A 21,984-nucleotide genomic window follows, 5' to 3' on the forward strand; every position below is an offset into this window, starting at 1 on the left:
AGTTTAAGAAAACAAAATATATATATATATATATATAATATAATATAATTATACAATACAAAATAAGAAAACAATATATATAAAATATAATTATACAATACAAAAATGTTAATAAGTCTCAGAATAATCGAATATATCTTTTTATATATCTTAATTTAATCAATACAATTTATTTATAAAAATAAATTTTAAAAATATTTTTTATATATTTAAATCTACTTTATATAAATTAATAATATTTATTAAAATTTAAAATTTTTTATATATATTTAAATCTGATTTATATAAATTAATCATATTTATTAATTTTTTTAAAATTTTAAATATATTTTTATATTTTTAAATATATTTATTAGAATATATTTTTTATATATTTAAATTTGTTTTATATAAATTAATAACATTTGTTAAAAAAATTAAATTTTAAATATATTTTTATATATTTAATCCAGATAATTTAATTAGATTTTATGAAAGTCTATTATTAAAATTATTCTAGTTGGTAGTTGGTTGATTTAATTAAGATCTACAAATATTTTTAAACCCTAAAAACTAAAAACTTACAACAATGTCATAGAGCCACGGGACATGCCGCGGGAGGCATCTAGAGCCGTCCGGAAGCGTCACACGATGCCTCCGACGTGTCCAGCGGCGTCGGAAGAGTTGTGCGACATGTCTAGCGCCGCTGGAAGCATCGCGAGATGTCACCGGAAGACGCGTCTTGCGACCCTTCCGTATAGATGCGTCCTATGATGTGTCCGATGCTACATGAGACGTCTCGAATAAGTAATTTAGGGATTTTAAATTTAATATTTTATTGGACAAACAAACTTTTTTTTAATTAAAAGCTCAAAATCATGGCCGTCGAGATCTGCCTATGCGGCTGGGCCGCCTAGGTCACCCGTATTGCAGGTTTTCGACACGGGTGATGGACACGTAATGCCTAGGTAGCGTCTAGAACGAGTTTTAGAAAACTGAGTGCAGTCTAAGCAAACTGTCTTACACGTTACATTCAACCCAGTTGCTCAATTCTGATTCAGTTGATGTTTACTAACAAAGTCGTTTCCAAGTTCAAAAAACCTCCGTTTAGCACTCATAAACTTGCATTGCTCTCCAGTTTTGTTCAAAGTGTTGTGCTATAGAGTTTCGATACTTATAATCAATTTTTAAATATATATATATTGAACTCTAAATTTTATCACAACAAATATCGGCATTTCAAATTTTTATTGAATTTAGAATTATATATAATTTGTAACTAAGACGCTATATATCCTATTGTAATATGTAAAATATTTTTTTAATTAAGGAAAAAAATCAATTATCTTGCTATGCAGCGGTCTCATATTTAGAAATTTTTGCAAGATCCCAACTAATATCTAGTAATTCGGCTTAATTAGGAAAGAAATAAGAAATTTTTCCTAAAAAACCAGAATTTTTGGGAATATTCATAAGGAACAAGTTATTTTGATTCGGTTGACGTGGACCCGATTTTAAGTAAGCCTTTTTATAGGAACCGACTCGCAACAATATCTTCCTATAAAAGCCCGTATCGGAAGAGACCGAACCCTAAAGTTCTTCCCGTGCTGTCTCCACCGTATTCCCTAGAATTCGTGTCGCCAAAATCGACGGATCTTCAGGAATTCCGATCTGGTGAGTTTTCCTTCAATTCTACTGCGATGCATTTAGCCCTAGTTTGTTTTGGTGTTACAGTTTCTTTTCTTGTTGTTTGATACCTGGAGATTCCTAACTTGAAACTTTCGACTTTTTCTTTGAGTTAATTCTTTTTATCAATTGTTTTGTTGATGAGTAATTTCTTTTTTTATGGTTGATTCTACATATTATATATTTTGGAGGGGCATTGCTTCTTAATTTCATAGTTTTGGATGTGCAGATGGCAATGAAGGCGTTAACGAAAGAGGCAATTGCAATGACTGAGAAGAAGATGAACATGAGCTTAGGTATGCCGAGAACTTTTTCCCGTTGCATCTGAAGTTATTCTATCTGAATAACTTAGTCCTAATACGACTCGCACATTTATTGTAGATGATATTATTAAAATGTCGAAGAAAAATGCTGCTAAAGGGAAAAGACCTCCGAGGCCTCCTGTGAGTGAATATATTCTTGCCAGGAAAGGTTTATTTTCCTTCAAATTATTAAACAGTTGATGACAAAATTCCTTGACTTTAGATTAAAAACCAAGGCTTTCGGAATAGGAATCCTTCCCATGGTAACACCGTGCTACAGGGATTCATGGATTCCAGATCTTCAATTAGACAGGTAATAACTAGTATACTGTGTTTTTCTAGAGGATGTTTATGTTGTACATTTGTTAATCTGTTGTTGACCATCGATGTTTAGGGTGTGCTTGCAAAGAGAAGGTCAAATTTTCATGGGAATCAATTCCCAGTAATCACAGAGGTGGCTAGGAAGGCTGCTGCCGTTTCTGCCCAGAACAGGATGATAAATCAGAATGGCAGAAGGTTCTTAGTCTTTTTTCCCTTTTCTATCTTTTATCTTACATTATTGTTTTCTACTATAGCACAGATTATGAAGCTTTTATGTGTCTGAATTTCTTTCAGGTAAATGCGGTTCTTATTTAAAACACACAGACTTCACATTTGTGCTATCATATTGATGTAGCTATCCACAGTTGTTTTCTGGACCCTGAGCTGTCAAGCATTTTGAACTGCACCTTCAATACCGTATTACCAAAATCTGCTCTGGTTGCATTTTTGTGGTGTTTTAGGATGCCATGTTCCACCCAATGTTGGTTTTTGACCACTTGGATATCTCAAAATCATCTAGATTTTGGGTTAGGATGGATAAACATGGCTTATAAAGGATTTCTGTGCATCAAGAGTATTCGTTATTATTGGATTATGAGAAGATTGGCCTCTATCTATCCAACAATTGAAAACAAATGGAATAAATGATACATTTCTTGGTTAGATTTGGGTTGAAGGTATTATGTTTGGCATATAGTTAACATGGAAGCACATGCTTATTTACACAAGTTACTGGAGTTTTCTTCTAAATGGGTGAAGCTTTCCATTGCACCTTCCTAACAAAGAATCTCAGATCAGTTCTATTGTAGAACAGTAATTTGCCCTTCAGATGTAATCAATTTCCTGATATGACACTATTTAATCTCTTCATCAAATAGATTAGTCTGCTACAAATGCCTGCTAGGTTTTGTTTTGGCATGGAATCTGTTGTTTCGGGATGTGGATGAGGAGGATGCTAATGTTAAGCAAAAGGTGGAAACTGAGAAGGAAACTGGCTGCTTGCTGCCTGTATCAGGGATCTTGCATGCCGTCGGTGGGTGTAATGAAAAGTTTTGCAGACCGCCATGGCTAGAGATTATATACCTTGATCTCATTGCTGGTTTAGCCAAATCCTGCTGGTTTAATAGACATGGAATCTTCTAAACACAGCCTTGTTTAATGTGATGAGCATTATAATGTTCTTGGTAGATGAGCCTGAAGGATTATTTTATGGAGCCTGAAGTACTGTTGTGAGTACAAGGATCGCAAACTGTTTCAACCAACTTCAGTGGCCTATTTTTGCTTTATAGTGATGAGAAGCGTTGCACTTGTTTGGCAACAGCATCCTTTCTACCTCTTTCTCAAAACACCTACATTTGCCTCTTAAGGATGTCGTAGATCTCAAGCATGGTGATGGAGGCACAGCTGTCCCAAATCTGTTTATAATTTCCTGTCATTACCATATTTCTGTGACTAGTTAATTAAACTCATTCTTTTCTTTTAAACGAATGGTAAGTTCTCAAGTGCCTTTATTGTTGGTATTCTATCTACCAGGAAGAAAATATTCTGACTCAAATTATGTTTTGCTTATAATAGTTTTATCCTCTAATTTTGAGATTGAGCTTACTGATGCAGGGTGTTGACACCAACCATTCAAAGGAGTGCAAATGCTGGCTCCTCTAGCAAGGTAACTTCTCATGAGCGCAACTGTTAATCCTTATGTTTGATTTGATGACTTCCTTTAGCCTTTCTTTAAGGATCAATTACGGGCAGCAAATTATATTGTTGTATCTATTATATTTTGGAGGATATTATTGTTTCCTAATGTCAATTTTATGTGTTTGCCAAGCAGCGGCCTCAAACCTTGGATGCACTTTTTGCAAATATGAATGAGACGAGGATGAATTTTGTGAGCCAAAAGATTAATGCCAGAGGTAGTGTTCAGCTGGAACGCAGGTCCTTTGGTTCAAGGCAGCAGCAAAGAAGAGGTGGCCCTCGCGGTGGTGTTCAGCTGATTCGGAGGCCCTTTGGCTCAAGGCAGCAACAGCAAGAAAGAGTTGGCCGTGGCCCTCGAGGTGGTGTTCAGCTGGGACAAATGCGCTTCGGCTCAGGGCAGCCGCAAGGAAGAGGTGGCCCTCGTGGTGGTGCTCATCGTGGGCCTCGTGCCGCCACTCGCCTTCAGTACGGTGACTTTGCTAAATGAGGACAATTGCATTGTTGTCCCCCATTACTAGCCTAGTGTTACACATCCGTCTAGTTGCAGCAGCACAAACAGGTCTTCCTTTTTTATGTTACACTTCTAGCAAGTCTGATGATCGAACGTGAGCAGTTTTCTCAAGTTGCCTGACTCCATTGATTGTTGATCCTTTAGCTGACTTTGAATCGTTCAATATCAAATGGGCTCTGGAATATTGGATTTGCAAGATGTTGCTTTTGTATATTATTGTCGGTTTCGACACTGGATTTCTGAGTGATGTATGAAAGATAGTGAGACATAATAACATAGATTTCGGTTTACCTGCGAACACATTTTTTTTTTTAATTCTAAATAACCCAATTTTTAAATGTTTTTTTCTAAATCATCGTGCAATTTTTTCATAATATATTATCGAGAAATTTCCTCAAAATCATCAATATTAATCTCAACGGAAGATCCAACAATAAACACGAGAAAGACATTATTAGTTCACCAGTCTCAATCAAATTATCCATAGCTTTGCAACTACACAATTGAGAAAAACCAAAATTATTGTACAACAATGAGTTTGCCGTTTATAATTAGTGAGGTATAAATGAACAAAGTTGTGCATCATAATTTTTTAGGCAGTGCTTCCTTGATGAGCTTAATGGATTCAACTATGTCAGCCAGAAGCTGGTGTGAATCTGGTATTGTGGATTCATCTACTCCAAGCACAACCCTCATCTCGTTAACGTAACTCTGGTAGTGAAGTGTGAGAGCCTGGAAGATCAATTACTAGCAATCAGAAGTTCACAGAGGATGATTGCTAAACCATAAAATAAACCAGGAAGTTTATGAAATGAAATGCTTTTAAGGAATTCCAGTGAGAACTTTAAGAACATACAGTAAGTTCGAGAAGGAGCTTTAGAAGACAACTTACATGCGGATGACCATATACACTGGGAGCAATATACACAATTGGGTGGCCATAGAAGCTGACTTCATCAACTGGACCAACAATGTTCGAGTACGACAACGTTGTGTTACAAACAAGTCCGCGAATCATTGCAACACCTGGCTGTATATTTCACAATTAAATTGTAGAATGTAGAAGATTAGTAGCTGATGTGCATCATACATAACTTAACTGAAGGCTTCAAGAATGAACTTCAGAAGACTATTATTCACAACAAATCAAAACTTATAGGTGGGTTCCTTCATGATCGAAAAAAACAAGTAAACATTTAAATCTGAGAAGTAACAAGGTAAGATGCATATATACGTTGAGAAGATGAATGGATACTAAAGTTTTACAATTGGGATCCACTAGAGTTGAGTTAAAGATGTAAGAGATTTGAATATTATTGGTAATATAGTTCCAAATAGAGTAGGCAGCCCTATCGATGCCCTCTCGTAAGGAACTGAAGGAAGATGCTTCCAGTCAAAGATATAGGTCCAACCACTAACTACATTCTATGCAAATAAATATATAGACCTACAATCTGTAGAAAGATCTCACAACACTGCAGAAAAAAAAAGGATTTGCTCAGCTGAAAATGTATGTATCAAATTTCTACCCGAGGCAGTTCCAACCACTAAGAATCTCAGTGAACTTAAAAAGATATAGGTCCAACCAAAAGTGACTAATTTTTTCCAAATATGTTATAGCAGCTGAAGGGAGAGAAAGCCCACACTACTTGCAATAATGATGCAGATTGATTAACCATTACAAGATAGGTCTCTTGAGAATGTACCACCATAAGCTATCTCTTTAGAGTAGTCCCTAAAGGATGTGGATACTAAAATCACATTAGAACTTAGAAAATGATTAACTTCATCAAAAAGATAAATTTTTTAGCATGGAAGGAGGTTGTCTTTGGCTGAATGGTTATGTATTCTGGTTCATATTGAGTTAAGATTTTTAATAAATTGCCATTGAATAGGTTGCTACCTAAAATGCATTTTCAATCTTACCTTAATGCCAAACTTTCTAACACAGAAATGGGCACAGCGATATGTCAAAATGGCTTGTAAAGAGTTCTTCTTTCGCTCTGCAATTGCCTTTCCTGCACGTACGTAGTCCAATGGATCATTGTACATTATGACTGGAAACGGTAGGATAATGTAGCTAAGCAAGTTGCCCCATGCAACCCCACAATTTTTGCCATCCATCATCTCAGCCAGAGCCTATTTGTATCAAAACCATTATCAAAAATATTAATCATGAGTTACTGCATTTTTTTTTTCAAGATCAAGCACTCACTTGGATCCCTAGCTGAGGCCTGACATTGAACAGCATGGCTGATCGGAGTCTGATGTTTGCTGGCAGTTCCTTCTTACTATCATTCCCTTCATCTGCCTCACCTAGTAAAAACATTAACGAACAGAGATCCAAATTATGCACTAAGCCATACATATATATAATGCTGAAGCAATCTTTGGTCTAAGCAATCACCTTACCGTATCTTCTGTTGAGGTAGCGAGAGATAGAAGCAGATGTAACACCCACAAGAACATCATTTATAGTCTGAAAGATACTTGAAAAATGAGAGAGGGAGAGAAGAGACTACTTATCATATATGCAAATTGGAAAGCAATTCAGTAAAGAAACTACATGAATCAAATTTCTTGATCATTTCAAATTAGAATACATTTTTTTTCTGAATAAAAGATCAAAAATTTCGCAAGTATTAATTGTTTCAGTTCGTATTTTAGCTAATTGATCACAGTGAATAGAGGAAATTTACACAATTCATCGAGTCTTTGATCTCCTTAACATCGTCAAGCCTCAGGGTGCGATGGACGAAGCGCTTGCGGCGGAGCTCCGTACCCGCGCCGCCCTTCAACGGCGTCGGCGTGTCCTTCAACCACGCGGACGAGGCCAAAAGGTCGAACAAATCCGCCGCCGTGTTCCACGTGAGCACGATCAAGGCCCACAGAAAGAGGATCCCGGTGAGGAGGGCGTTGGAGCGGGGCGGAGGCGGCAGCGGGAGGCGTTGCTGGGGGAGGGTCGGGAGGGAGGTCGGATCGGCGGTGCGACGAGTGCAGGCGAGGAGGAGGGAGATGAGGGAGAGTCCATCGCCGAGGGAGTGGTGGATGCGGAAGACGGCGACGGCTGCGGCCTCGGAGGTGCGGAGGTTGAGTACGTGCAGCTCCCAGAGGGGCCGAGAGGCGTCCATGGGAGGAGCGGCGGAGAGATAGGATACGTAGTCCTCCACCACCTCGTCGGCGGAAGAGGCGCTGCCGCCGATGCCTTCGCCGGAGCTATCCGCGCCGAGATCAGGAACGACGACGTGGTCGTCGATAACGACCTTCGTGCGCACCCATTTCAACTTCTCTCCACTGTCGTCGTCGGCCACCTGATCCGGATTTATCGTCGGTCAAAACCCAAATCAACACAAACAAAAATACACAATTCATCTTCGAGGTCCGATTTTAGTTTCCTCTTAACAAATTCCATTTCTACCAATCGTGCGAATATTTCAAACAGATAGAAATTAGCGGCGGTGGCGTTACAAGGACGCTGGAGAAGCGGGGGTGGCGGACGAGAGTGGAGACGAGGCCAGACTTGACGGAGTCGACGTCGATGGGGACGCCGATCCCCAGCGCGGCGACGATGTAGCAGTCGAAGCGGCGGTGGCGGAACAGCAGCCCTGCCGGGCTCACAGGCTCGGCCGCATCTCCTCCCACGGCTCCATCGCCGAAGCCGGAGCGGCCGACGACGGTTCCGATTGACCTGCTGTGGGTCAACGGCGGTGGTCTCCTCTTGGTGGACTCCATGGCTCACGGCGGCGCCTCCGTCTGCTCGATTGAGCTGAAGGAGCAGATTAAAAAGTAGTTCTGAATTTAATGCATTCGCTGTGGGAGAATTTCATTTTACCCCTCATAATTTTTGTTTTTATAAGGCTCTACCAAAATATCAGCTCACTCTTAACAGTTTGTTACGTGCAAGCGATTTCAACGAATACTTTATTTATTAGAGGTCGTAAATTTTGTAATAATAAATATTATAATTTCTGAGAATACGCCATGCTCGTATTTAAATAAAAAAAGGCTAAAATAAATTTGTAAATCCATCTTTAAATATTGAGAATATGTCATGCTCACATATCATACTTTAAATAAATAATTTATTTTTCAATAAGTAATTGACTGCTCATTATTAAGTTACTTAATGACCATAAAGTTCTAAAATGAATATCTTTATATTTTTAGTATTTTTAAAATTTATTTATGTTTTGAAAAACAAGTGTCTCTTTTCGTAAATTTAAAATATGATATGTATTTTTTTTCCGTATCTATATGCGTATTTTAGATAAATTATATTTATTTTTTAATAAAAAAAATAATGATGCACACCATGTGGTTGCCTTGGAATAAGGACAAATAATTATTGACAACACAAAATGTTTTCTATTTTTTAAAATAAATTTGCATATATTTCTTAATTTAATAATGATCAATTACTTTATATCTGTATAAACTTTTCCTATTTTACCTTTTTTTCATTACATGAATTAATATTAAAAATAAAATTTCATGCAATTAATTAGTTAGTATGAATATTTCAAACTCACTCACAGTGATCTTGTGATCGGTAAAAGAAAAATATATTATTGGATTGTTAGTTTACATTAAACACATAAAAAAATCAAAATAAAAAATTTATTGAGAGAAACATTTTGCATGTAATCATTGACGATTTGTTTATCCCAATGCTCCAGTTAATTTATGGGAAAATTTACATGTAATCCTCGTTGACAAACATAATTTTACATGTACTCCCCAATGAAAAAAATCATTATTTTCACTCCCTAGTTTAATATACTTACCTAATTGCTCCTGATATTTTAAGTATAAAAAGTCTAAAAATGAGTATAAATCCTCTTAAATTTAGTACATTAAACTAGAATCTAGTATATTTTCTATCAAATTGAGTACATTCTTTTTCCACCTCAATTGGATGGAAAATATACTAGATTTTCTTTAAATAATATTCAATTGGATGAAAAATATACTATATTTTTTTCAAATGGTATTGAATTTAGGAGGAATTATATTAAATAGGAAAAAAATCGTACTCAATTTAATAGAAAATATACTCGATTCTAGTTTAAAATGCTGAATTTAATAGGAATTATACTCATTTTTAGAGTATTTATACCTAAAAAATATGAAGGAAAATTTTAATAGAAAATATACTCGAATATACTAGATTTTTTTAAAATGATACTCAATTGGATAGAAAATATACTAGATTTCTTTAATGATACTTAATTGAATAGAAAATATACTATATTTTCTTTTTATATGGTGCTGAATTTAGAAGAAATTATATTAAAATAATAAAAAAATATGTTTAATTTAATAGAAAATATACTTGATTCTAATGTAAAGTGCTGAATTTAAGAGGAATTATACTCATTTTTGGACCTTTTGTATCTAAAAAATCTTAGGGGCAATTAGGTCACAATATTTATATGAGAAAGTTGAAGCAAATAAAACTTTACACGTAGGGAGTGGAAATAAAGTTTTTTATGAGTGAGGATTACATACAAAATTCAAATCGTGATTAAAAATTTTTCTCTACTTTACTCTTAATTTATCTTTAAATCAATATAGAACATGAATAATTTTGATCTCAAAATTTTATATAATAATATCTCATATCTTAATGATGGTACGAAAGGAGACGCATTCGAAGGGAGACGCAAAATGAAAAGAGAGACGCAAAGTTCGTGATCTTGAGAATTTAGAGTAGTCACGTTAGTAAATTCATCGGTGTCAAATTTTGCTAAATGGGTTAAACAAAGGTTGGTTCGAGGATGGACCGACAGGTTCAAACCCGCGAACTCGAGCGAGAAGCGTACGCCTCCGAATCAAAAGTCAAAACCCTAACCGCCGCTTCTCCCTTCTCTCTTTCTCTCTCTCTCAACACTTCCATGGGGCGGCGACAAAGCGGCGGCACGAAAGCCGACGGCCAGAAAAGCCATGGCCTCGCCCCGGGCACAGCCTGCGTCGAGGGAGACAGACTGGGGGTGGACGACGAGGAGATGGAGGAGAAGGCCGAGAGCTCCAACCTCGACGACTCGCCGTTGATCGGCGCGGACAACACCAGCGCCGACTACTACTTCGATTCCTACTCCCACTTCGGTACCGCTCATTCTCTCCTACCTCAATTTTAATTCAATGTATTAGCTTCTTGCCTTAAATATTAAGGCCAAATTTTGAAAAAAAAAAAAGAAAAAAAAAGAAGAGTTTTTCCCCTTATTTTTTTTATTATGGGTTAATTTCTATTTTTTTTATATACTTTATAGCTTTTACGCATCTATCACATATTTTTAAAAATAACTAATCCTTCTGTATAACCTCGGCGTTGTATCAAAAGATCATTTGAATTATTATTGGGGAAGCCAGAACAAATACATTCTAGGTGTTTTTTTTTTCTTGTCTAATTGGAAATTTTTAAGTTTATTTTTGTGATAATTTAAGCATCGGCAAGTTAACTACGGGAACTGACTCCTTATTTTGTCTTTCTATTTGCAGGTATCCATGAAGTAAGTTATTCACTTCTGATTCATGAGCTACTACTGGTTGTAATCTTGTGTATGTGGTGGTGTAATATTTCTATTTTTTGAAATTCTTAATATTATTGATTATTTTTTAAAATAAAAAAATGGCTTATGTTTATGCAGGCAAACAGTTTGATTGATTGTTTCTGATCCTTTGTGCTTGGTAATCACTTGCAGATAAACTAAAAGGGAGACAATAATACTCATCAATGTTATCTGCTTTCTCTTGTTATGATTCTCTGCAACTTTTTCCCCAAATTTTTTCTGACAATAGACATCAACCTCCAGTTATAGTGATTTGCTAGTAGCTGAATAGTATTTGATTGGTTTGGAGATCATCACGATCTTATCATGCGTAGAAGGGTTATTACAAGATAATAATAAACCTTATTAGGCACAACAAGTGGTCAAGGGATGCGGCACATTTGAGAAACATAAGATTAAATGTATGGGATAGAGCCTCAATAAGTTTGATTTACCTATGTGTTTTATAATATTTGCCTAATATTTTTAGTGAACATCTATTTTGTATAAATTGTCTCCTATGCTAAGTAGGTTACTCGGAAGCACTCAGATGTTTTTTTTATTGTTTATGCACATTTAAGCGCTACTGTTGACAAAAAAAAGTTCTGTTATTTCTTTGGGATATTTAGTAGCCTTAACTAAATGTTGAAAGGGATGCATCTGGTTGACATGAACTTCTTGGTCTGTGCCATAGAAGCATACTTAGTCTGCTGTTATATGCTTAAATGGTTAGTATATTTGTTTAGTTGATTCATACTGATATAGGCATCATGGATGATAGTAGGATTTTCATCTCTTTTAATTGTCTGTTGTTATTTTCTTTTGCTTTCTTTTATGCTCTTTTGAAATCATTTATCTTTGTTTTTTTTTTTAAATTTTGATGCACTGGATTCCCTTTACTTTCTTTGTCCTGCAGGAAATGTTAAAGGACGTTGTTAGGACAAAAACATATCAGAATGTTATTTATCAGAATACATTTCTATTCAAGAACAAGGTCGTCCTTGATGTGGGTGCAGGAACAGGAATTTTGTCTCTGTTTTGTGCTAAAGCAGGGGCAAAACACGTATATGCAGTAAGTCATTTTCTGAATTACCTTCTCTGGAATGAATTAGGTGCATCAATAGTTGGAAATCATATCATATCTGTGAAATGAGCTATCGTGTAATGGGAAAATGACAGTTATTCCCTAACTAGTTCTAGATATGTAGAACTGTTCTTTGAAAATCTTGAAAGGGTTTTTTCCTAGTAGATTATAATTTTCTTTCCTGTATTGTGCGAATTTCTGGACCTCCATGTGACTTAGATCAATCATGCTGCTCGACAAAGTATATACAGAAAGTAATCACAAGTATAGAATGCATGACTGTGGAGTTTTAAGTGTCCTCCTTTTTCTTCTTGTGTCCTTCCATGAACTAAGTTAGCTAGTTCCTATTTTCATAGTGCTTTCGAATACAATATTTTGTTTGGAACATGAAACAACAAAAAGGATTCGTTCCTGTGCTGATTAGTTTTTCTACTTACTTTTTATTATTCCCCTGATTTGATTGGTGTTATTGGGTTAAATCTTATGTGCAGGTGGAATGCTCTCAAATGGCTGACATGGCAAAAGAAATAGTTCGAACTAATGGATATTCTGAAGGTGATCAGTGATTCTATATTTGATGATTGTACTCCTAAGTTCCATCTTACTTATTTGTCATATTTTATCTATACAGTTATAACTGTGCTAAAAGGGAAAGTTGAAGAGATTGAGCTTCCTGTGGCTCATGTAGATGTTATCATCTCTGAGTGGATGGGCTATTTCCTGTTGTTTGAGAACATGCTAAACACAGTTCTTTATGCGCGTGATAAATGGCTTGTAAGTGATATTCCAGTCTGTTTCCATTTCCCTGAACATCAAATTTGCATTTTTATTCATTGTTGTGATCGTACCTACTTAGTTCTTTATATGGTGCTTGGTTATGTTTACTAGTCAATATAATTGCTCTTAAGTCTGATTAAAAACTCGATGGTCTATAGTCTGTATAGGCTAAACATAATGACAGTATCGAACCTTCCTCTTAATCTTCAATTTATTTTGTGGGTAATTGTTTCTTGAAAATTTTGTCAAAGCAGGTAAGCTTGCTTTGTGTGCACAACTAGCATGATGACCACATTTGATGTCCACTAATGATACATCAAAATTCATGTGGAACTTGTAAAAGGCAAAATATAATGATCAATGAAACACGGATCACATCATTGTTTCAAATTGCTGATTGGTATCTGTTGGCATCCTTGAAACTTATTGTTCCAATAATTGATTTTTATTATTGATATTGTTAGGCATTGGTAAATGTCAATATACCAAACTTGCCGACATAGTTATACTGGCATCAATTGATATAAGTTTGTGGATGGTATCCAAAATTGACTGAGATAAAAAATTTAACCAAGGTAGGAATATTCAACAACGACGCCAAAGAGGACCAGTTATACCATGGTGAGAGAAACACAGATGAATTTATATCGTCTATTTGTGCCAGTTTCATTCTACTTGTGCCAATCTAATTCAACTCCTAATGGTTAATTTAGAGATATTTATGCACATATAGGGAAACTAGTTTCGATATTGGATTTCCTTGGAGCATTATGTAACCTGACTTTGGAAAATTATGGACCGACCTTATTAGAATGTTGTAAGAATCAATACTCTTTATCTGTTGCACAACATTCATTGTGGTATTAGGAAAAAAGCAATTACTACAAGATGCTTACTATAGTTTTATAACATTTTGCTTTAAAAATTTAATTTAATTGACTCTCTAATTTTTATAGGCTTATATTTGGAGATGTAAAAAAAGTATCAGATTAAAACTCATGAGTTGATCTTGGGCTGTCACAAACTTTAGGATAGAATGATGCTCTGGTCCTTGCATCCCATAACTTCATAATTCAAAAGAACACATGCGAAATTTTTCCCTCAAATTGTTTGTTCACAAAATTTATAAATGATCTTTTTATAAAAAAAAACCCAACATGTAATACGAGTCAAGACTCAAGACTGCCCTGCAGGTCTAGAATATTAAGTTAAGTTTTTAAAAAATAACAATTAGTGGAAAATTCACTATAAGTCCAACAGTTCATTATCTGCAAAATTACAGAAACAATAACATATACTTTCTTTTTCATTTCTGAAACAGAAGAGCATAAATAATAATAAAAAAAAAAGAAAATAGTTACTCAAATATCTAAATTGAATATTCATTAATACTTGAAAGGAACAACCCTTCTTTACTAAATAGTAACCATTATTAGTTAATAAGAATCACATCCTTTAGCTCTTACCAGAACACAATGTCTCATAAAATTCAATGTACATTAAAATGCAAAAATAATGAACTAAATATATAAAAAAGACAATGCGATGAATCTCAAGATCCATATTGAACCTTACTCTTACTCGGATTTAGCCATTAATTGAACTGACCCTTCTCTCGATTTGACTTGAGAATTAATCCTTATCCTTACATGGCCAAAATTTCATTCAGTCACCAAAATTGAATCAAATTTTCATTCAATTATAATCGAAACCCAATTAATAATAAAGCCCAGCAATAGTCAAGACTCAAGGGAGTATTTATAATATTAACTCAAATATTGAAAATTGAATTCAAAACATAACACATTGCTCATAAATCATGAATCAGTCATACAAAACATAAATCTATGAATTAATCAATTAATAAATAAAAATAAGTCTAGGCACAAAAGTGATGCACATATTTTTAGTCTTTGGTAGCTTAACATGCATTAGGCCAAAAAATAGTTTTAATTTAAAAACTATTCTTTTGAAAATTTGAAAATAATTTTTTGAACCAAGAATCATCAGATGTACTAATATTTTTTTATTCAATTCAGCTCAATGGTTTTGAATGCTTGGGGTGGTGGTGAGATTATATAACATCATCAATATTTTATAAAAAGAATAAAAATCATAATATCTATAAGGTAATATATATACTTAGTTTGTAAAGACAATTTAGATAGTCTGACCACATTAAAGTCATGCCATGTTAGGTTAAAAATTTGTCCCCAAGGCGTAGCACAGCTGGGGGCGCATGGTTTCGTGGTCGAGAGGTCCAGGGTTCGATCCTCAGGTGTCATTACCTGGGGTTAGCGTCCCGGCCATGCGCTTTTAGCTGTGTACCTACATTTACCTCCCTCCATATCCGTGGGATCGGCTCTTGGGGGGTCGCTGATGTGGCGGTTCCACATTTTTATGTTAGGTTAAAAATTGAAAAATAAAATATATAAAATTTTAAAAAATATTATTAGATTGAGTAATTTATGAAATAAAACTAAGATGGATAGAGTGAGGATTGGTTGACGTTAGGTAGTGGTACTTGTTATATGGACTAAATGCAATATCTTACTCTAATCATTCAAGCAGATATTATTTGGTAATACTTATGAATTTCAGGATATAAATGACATGTATTATGAATTTTAATGAAAAAACAAGAGTGCCTTTGTTGCTATAGATGTTTGTTAGTATCTCCGGTAATTTTGTAATCTAGAACCATCAGGGCTAGGAAGTAAGGTAGAGGTGAGGAGAGGGAAAACTGGACTAGAGTGAAGAGAGGATAAATCCAAAGTAGAATAACCCCTTATAATCAAAATGGAACGCGATGGCTTATGTAGACACTCCCATTAAGTCTATCAAACTCTCCATTGAACCCACTAAATAAAGGTGCTATCTGATTGCACCAATTACTAATACAAACTAATTAAATTCCTGCATCGTTGCCTTTTCTTTTGTCTTGGAAGTGTTTAATTTTTGTTGTTTTGTGGTGTTTAACAAAGATGCGCTGTTACTAGGCTCGCTCACTTATAAGGCTACAAAACACTAGTTTTATGTCTCTTGGTTCATTCTTCTTCCAGATCAATGATGGTGTTATCTTACCAGACAAAGCTTTACTATTCTTGACAGCAATTGAGGATGCTGAATACAAAGAAGATAAGATTGAATGTGAGTCTTTGTAGTCCTTTGATTGCTATAATATTCTAATTATTCCTTTTAGATTCTAATAAATTTCTAATTATTCCAAGCATTTTTTTATGGCTTTATCCTGGCAGACTCTGTTTTGTCACATTTAAAGTGATGATTTACTGTTTCTGTTCGAACTATGTTCCTTCTTCCAGTTTGGAACAATGTGTATGGTTTTGATATGAGCTGCATCAGGAAGCAAGCTATGGCTGAACCACTCGTTGATACTTTTGATCCCAAACAAATTGTTACCTCTGATGTCTTAGTTAAGGTGATTTCTGTTACTGTCTCTCTTTCTATCATATGGTTGAATACTAACCCCATGGCAATATTTACGGTTGATTCTTATAGGCAATGGATATTTCTGAAATGGCATCTGGTGATGTGTCCTTCACGGCTCCTTTCAAACTAATAGCACAACGTGATGATTACATACATGCATTTGTGGCATACTTTAATGTCCTGTTCACTCAATGTCACAAGGAGATAAGCTTTTCTACCGGTAAGGTTTCATACTTAAGGGAGTCATCATAAATTGTTAACGTATCTACCTTTTTGTCCTTATGATTTGATTAATTGGTTTTTATGATTCAAGCTGTCAATAACTTCATAAATACAAAGGTTGAGCAGAAAGTTCTCTTAGAATGTTGATCAATTGTAGATGCTCAGAATAAATAATAACCTGTTCAATTGTAGATGATTTGAAATTTCATCCATATTTATGAACGTGGGTTAATGTGAAGTAGGAATGTTTGCAATCCATGCTTGTTCCTATTTCCATCGATTTTCTCACAAGCTTAACAAAGCATATATAATCTGTTTTGTACAGGCCCAAGATCAAAGGCTACACACTGGAAACAAACCGTTCTTTACCTTGATGAAGTTCTAACGATTTGCGAGGATGAAGTAATCGAAGGGAGCATAACTGTAGAGCCCAATAAGAAGAACCCGCGGGATCTGGAGATTACAATCAACTATTCTTTAAATGGGAAACATTGTCAAGTTTCTCTAACTCAACACTATAAAATGAGATAGCTGGAGTTATTACCGATGAAGTAAACAATGATTTATGTGGGCTCTCATGCTTGGAAGTTGAAATTGTTGTGTTAAAATAATAGTGTAGCAGTTGATAAGATTTAAGGAAATTATATCATCCTCTTGGAGCAAAAGAAATTATATCATCCTTGTTGATTAAGATAAGAGAGACATTAGAGATATTATTTGATGCTTCTTGTCACAGGATGGTTGTATCATGTATGCTATTAAGACATGGGGTGTCGAGACATGTTATTGTATCATGTTTCTTTTCGGGACGGTGCGATGGTTGAGACATGAGGTATATGAGATTTGGGGTCGAAATTTGATACGTTCTAGTATGCTTTTTTTTTCATATTTTAGTCATCTGCACTAATAGTCAGTAGTTATGGGTTGTTTCTTTCTGATTGTGTATTGGGAGAATGAACGACGGGTCCATATCATAATCACTAGTAATGGTTCAAGAGGGAGACGGTTTAAGACACGCCCTCTTCGGCGACAGCATAGAGATGCATTTAGAAAAGACTGTTTCTACAAAAGGTGGGGCGGCCTCCAGCTAATGCTTCTTGACCTTCCACTTAAAGTTTTTATTATTGCTGTTGTTGAAAGACAAGTTGCTCTTGCAACCCACGGTGATCTCCCGTCTATCGGCATCCAATGTGGTTACAGATTCTCCTTTCTTACTTTACAGGGTCTAAGTACCTGTTCGAGTCCTTCGATCCACCTTGGTCCCGACAGCGTTCTTCTTGGTCGTCGTTTCTCCAAAGATTTCAAGTTTTCCAGCCGCTTTCTTAGCCAGATAGTCTAGAATTAGCTCGTCTGTTGAAGGAAACGGAAGTCGATCGGCACCACCCATTTTGCCTCCTCTTTGCATCGCCATCTATGATGATGTGGCGATGAAGGGGGGCCACCAAGTACGGGTCAAGAGTGGAGATAGCAGTCTGCGTGGATGTCAAAATTAAAACGGTCAACGCAATGAAATCGATAGACTCGCCAAAGATGAGTCGAGCAGAGGTCCACTGCAATTGCCGATTGGACATGAAGTGTTCGATCGACAAGTAGCTTGTTGGAGCAGAGCGCATGTACGGCCAAGAGCACTATGCCAAGAACATCAGCTGCTCATCATGAAGTGGAGCAATGCTAAGGCGACTAAGGCGCTGGTCTGGTCGGGCGAAAACAATCAACTAAGCTAAGGGATTATGGAACGGACCGATTGATGTCGACAGGGCGGGAATACCTGGCCGAGTGGCTCCTCCGCTCAGCCAAATAGTGAGACCCCTTTTATATCCCTTAATATCCAATTGGGAGGTAATGTTGCTGATAACAAGACATGGCCAACTGACGGATCATACGACGAAAGCTTCCACTGTCGCATCAAGAATTTACATGCTATATTAAAATATGGTGCCAGAGACACTTTCTTGATAGGTCTTTTCATAGGATAGTTAGGGAAGCATGCTCGCCTTGAGGCACGTGTATGTCGCCCGTGAGGGTGTTATATAAAGGAGGGTCCATATACCGACGGAGGTATGTGTTATTTACTGTTTACGGAAATAGGTACATATGTATAAAAACAGGTTTGAGAGGAAAAGACTCTCGAACCGAATACCAAACACATACATCATAGCTAGGAGTTTATCCTCTACAATCGAGGTAAATCCTTTGATTATCACTCAATTCACTTATATGGTAATGCACTCAAAGGAACCACATCATCACAACCAAAGTCAAAACACCAACCAATCACTCACTCACAGCATATCACAACACCATGACCATAAAACAAAGTCAAACTAACCACCAATCACTTACTCACACAACATCATGACATGCAATTCAAACGGCAATCAAACAACGTGAGCAAGCATAACCGAAGTGTGGAGTGATGTTCGACCATGGGAAATCACGGACAGGAGCAATTGCACAAACAGTGGCTGCAAAATACGGGCAGCAAACAGAAAGCATCCCTTCATATAACATTGTCTCACTTTTAGCAAGTAGACAGCTATCAACATATTTGTCGTATCTTTACCGTGAGCTGTTTGCTGCGAACTAGATAGGTTCTTATGGTGGATCTATGAACCCTTTTCGACTTTTTGGTAAAGCCTCAGCCATCAACGGAGCCATCAACGGATTTGGTGCTGTCTTTATCGCGAGTCGTTTGCTGTAGACTAAATAAATCATTATGGTGAATCTATTCACCCTCTTGGGCTTTTTAGCAAAACCTCAGTCATCAACGGATTTGGTACTATCTTTACCGCGAGTAATTGGCTACGGATTAGATAGATCAATTATGACGGATCTATTCACCATCTCTCCCATGCCCCCAACACACATCCTCTCACAAGTCAACATTTTAACTCTCACCACCAATTACAAGACATGCATAAGTCAACATTTGAACTAGCTTGCATATACTCAAGTCTTCAACATACCTTGCATGCACACACACAAACCATGAGTCTTCAATTCCATGAACAGTAGAGGTAGCTTCAAAAGCACGGATAGCAACAGAAGCTACAAAACCACGAACATGTTTAGTCTTCAAATCCACGAACAGTATAGGTAGCTTCAAAATCTTGGATAGCATAAGAAGCTTCAAAACCACGGACATCCAAAACCAGGGAACAATAAACTCCTCACGGGCAACAGCCACTTCAACTTCTACATAAGTCCACAAAACGATAAACATGAATTTGAATATTCCGCAACATCCTATCAATATTAGGAGTCATTCGCTCATAGCGACATCTGTTACGGGATTCCCACAAAACATATATCATACAAGAAACTCCAAAATACCGAGCTTTCATTTTCCAACTTGCACCTTTGTAATGCTAACTGAGAATGTGGAATAGATCCACCACTGAGTTAACATTGACAGGGCACTCAAAGAATAAGTGACCATTCGACTCGTCTTGGCCGTGGCAAAGCACACATGTCTTGTTTTCCTTATATGACAATCTATCAGTTGTTTGTAGCCTCCCATGGGCAAATAACCAAAGAATGAATTGATGCTTCGGCATAATCTCCGACCTCCAAACCAATGATGCCCACGACACTTTAGGACCTCTCGACATAACAAAGTCATATGCATTTGTGGTCCCATTTTTCCCAGTCGCAAACCACTCAACCATCAATATGTTCGCCTCTCCACTTCCACTTGTAGTCCCTTGAATTTTGTTCTGAATGCCAACAAGTCTTTTGATAAGCGGAGAGCCCGAGGCTTTGATCTCCCATTGCCAAAAATTAACCCCTTTGAGATAATGATGGTGCACCCATCTTACCCATAGCGAATCCACATTGGTTTGGATCGCCCAAAGTGTTTTGCTAAGAAGAGCCTCATTCCATGCATAAAGGTCGCGAAGTCCATAACCATCATTTTGTTTTGAAAGACATAAAGTGGCCCAAGAAATAGGAGGATGCTTTGAAGACCACACAAATGCACGCCATATAGTTTTGCTCTTGTCAATGACTCCACCGGGAATGGGGAGCATAGAAAGTCAATAACACTTCACTCCTTGAAGCATCGTGTTCACCAACTCCAAGCGCCCCGCATAAGATAAGATATGCTTTGGCCAAGAATTAATCTTCCTTGTAATAGTATCAAGTAATGACCCATAATTTGTAATATGTAACTTCTCCGTCGCTAGTGGAATCCCCAAGTACCGGAATGGAAATGTACCCTCTTGGAACCCAATAAGTTGGAGCAATCAGTCCTTCATTCTATCATCAATCCCCGCCATATATATATGAGACTTCAATGAATTAGCCCGAAGTCCTACTTTATTGCCAAAAACCTCCCAACAATCCGCCAATACTTTTATTGAGGACTCATTGCCCGTGCAAACAACATCAAATCATCAGCAAAAGCAAGATGTATGATGTCGACCTCTTTACACATATGATGAAAGTGAAAAAAAGGCATTAAGGAAGCGACCTACAACTTGCAAGATAATACCTCTATACACAAACTGAAAAGTAGAGGAGATAGGGGGTCACCTTACTTTAGACCTCAACGCCCACTAAAAAAATCCATAGATACCATCATTTAGGGAAATAGAGTAAGAGGCCGTAGTTACAGACTCCTAATCCATCCATAATATCATTGGGAAAACCCAAAATCAACGAGAGCCTCCATAAGAAAATCTCAATCTACTGCATCAAAAGTCTTCTGTAAATCAACCTTGATCATACATCTCGAGGATATTCTTTTGCGACATACTTCCATAGCAACTCTTGAGTGAGATTAATGTTATCACCAATAGAACGCCCCTTGACAAAAGCAGCTTGTGCCGGATCCAACAAATCCCCAAAACTCCTGTTAACCGGCCAGCCAATACCTTTGCAATGACTTTGTAGAACACATTGCAACAGGGGATAGGCCGATAATCTGTAACCTTCAGGGCATGGTCTGCCTTTGGCACCAAGGATATCAATGAGTGATACCATTATTTGAGGAGCTCACCACTCAGAAAAATTTTTTGAACAGCTGCGATAAAATCTGGCCCAACAATATCCCAAGATGAAGTGAAAAACTTCGCTCCATATCCATCCGGTCCTGGTGCCTTGTCGCTCCCGATGTCATATAAGGCGGCTTTAATTTCCTCCACCTCCACCGGTCTGATTAAGTCCGCAGATTGGCCATGAGTAAGTTTTCTTCCAGGAAGTCCACCACTGTCCATAGGGTTAATGCTACCTTTTGCCCAAGTATATCATGAAAGAAGCCCACAAATTCATCTGTCACATTACCCAAGCTAGTTGTTTACTCCTCATTCTGCTTTGTGAGTGTAATAATTACATTTTTTTTGTTATTGCGCTTCACCACATCATAGAAGAATTTAGTACACTTATCACAACTTCTTAAGTAAACATTCT

General features: G+C 36.7%; 3 protein-coding genes across 3 annotated transcripts; 2 read left to right on the plus strand and 1 right to left on the minus strand.

Moving 5' to 3' along the window:
* The first annotated feature begins 1,537 nt into the window (after positions 1–1,537).
* LOC121979229 lies at positions 1,538–4,792 on the plus strand. The gene is made up of 7 exons (XM_042531184.1): positions 1,538–1,653; positions 1,895–1,961; positions 2,047–2,108; positions 2,191–2,280; positions 2,362–2,483; positions 3,903–3,954; positions 4,120–4,792. The coding sequence occupies exons 2-7, from the start codon at positions 1,895–1,897 to the stop codon at positions 4,468–4,470; spliced, it is 744 nt and encodes a 247-aa protein (XP_042387118.1). The 5' UTR covers positions 1,538–1,653; the 3' UTR covers positions 4,471–4,792.
* A 136-nt stretch (positions 4,793–4,928) lies between these two features.
* LOC121979230 (wax ester synthase/diacylglycerol acyltransferase 11-like) lies at positions 4,929–8,265 on the minus strand. Its single transcript, XM_042531185.1, has 7 exons — positions 7,963–8,265; positions 7,194–7,805; positions 6,907–6,973; positions 6,710–6,810; positions 6,421–6,633; positions 5,387–5,524; positions 4,929–5,226 (listed from the first exon to the last, which is right to left on the minus strand). Exons 1-7 carry the CDS (start codon positions 8,224–8,226, stop codon positions 5,077–5,079), a joined length of 1,545 nt encoding a protein of 514 aa, XP_042387119.1. The 5' UTR covers positions 8,227–8,265; the 3' UTR covers positions 4,929–5,076.
* Positions 8,266–10,306: 2,041 nt separating this feature from the next.
* LOC121979231 (probable protein arginine N-methyltransferase 1) lies at positions 10,307–17,366 on the plus strand. Its single transcript, XM_042531186.1, has 9 exons — positions 10,307–10,599; positions 10,993–11,003; positions 11,959–12,114; positions 12,618–12,681; positions 12,758–12,900; positions 15,966–16,053; positions 16,227–16,342; positions 16,423–16,573; positions 16,901–17,366. Exons 1-9 carry the CDS (start codon positions 10,389–10,391, stop codon positions 17,104–17,106), a joined length of 1,146 nt encoding a protein of 381 aa, XP_042387120.1. The 5' UTR covers positions 10,307–10,388; the 3' UTR covers positions 17,107–17,366.
* The last annotated feature ends 4,618 nt before the right edge of the window (positions 17,367–21,984 follow it).

The sequence above is a fragment of the Zingiber officinale genome, chromosome 5A (assembly GCF_018446385.1).
Source record: "Zingiber officinale cultivar Zhangliang chromosome 5A, Zo_v1.1, whole genome shotgun sequence".
Classification (NCBI taxonomy): domain Eukaryota; kingdom Viridiplantae; phylum Streptophyta; class Magnoliopsida; order Zingiberales; family Zingiberaceae; genus Zingiber; species Zingiber officinale.

What these genes read in the sequence shown, in the direction of transcription:
- LOC121979230 (XM_042531185.1), bottom strand. Translation starts at nt 8,226, where the DNA reads ATGGAGTCCACCAAGAGGAGACCACCGCCGTTGACCCACAGCAGGTCA. An exon ending in TCAAAGACTCGATGAATTGT is followed by an intron (nt 6,974 to 7,193) that starts GTAAATTTCCTC and finishes AGTATCTTTCAG; the next exon opens with ACTATAAATGATGTTCTTGT. An exon ending in GGCCTCAGCTAGGGATCCAA is followed by an intron (nt 6,634 to 6,709) that starts GTGAGTGCTTGA and finishes TGATACAAATAG; the next exon opens with GCTCTGGCTGAGATGATGGA.
- LOC121979231 (XM_042531186.1), top strand. Translation starts at nt 10,389, where the DNA reads ATGGGGCGGCGACAAAGCGGCGGCACGAAAGCCGACGGCCAGAAAAGC. An exon ending in CAAAGAAGATAAGATTGAAT is followed by an intron (nt 16,054 to 16,226) that starts GTGAGTCTTTGT and finishes TCCTTCTTCCAG; the next exon opens with TTTGGAACAATGTGTATGGT. An exon ending in GGAGATAAGCTTTTCTACCG is followed by an intron (nt 16,574 to 16,900) that starts GTAAGGTTTCAT and finishes TGTTTTGTACAG; the next exon opens with GCCCAAGATCAAAGGCTACA.
- LOC121979229 (XM_042531184.1), top strand. Translation starts at nt 1,895, where the DNA reads ATGGCAATGAAGGCGTTAACGAAAGAGGCAATTGCAATGACTGAGAAG. An exon ending in AAAGACCTCCGAGGCCTCCT is followed by an intron (nt 2,109 to 2,190) that starts GTGAGTGAATAT and finishes CCTTGACTTTAG; the next exon opens with ATTAAAAACCAAGGCTTTCG. An exon ending in ATGCTGGCTCCTCTAGCAAG is followed by an intron (nt 3,955 to 4,119) that starts GTAACTTCTCAT and finishes TTTGCCAAGCAG; the next exon opens with CGGCCTCAAACCTTGGATGC.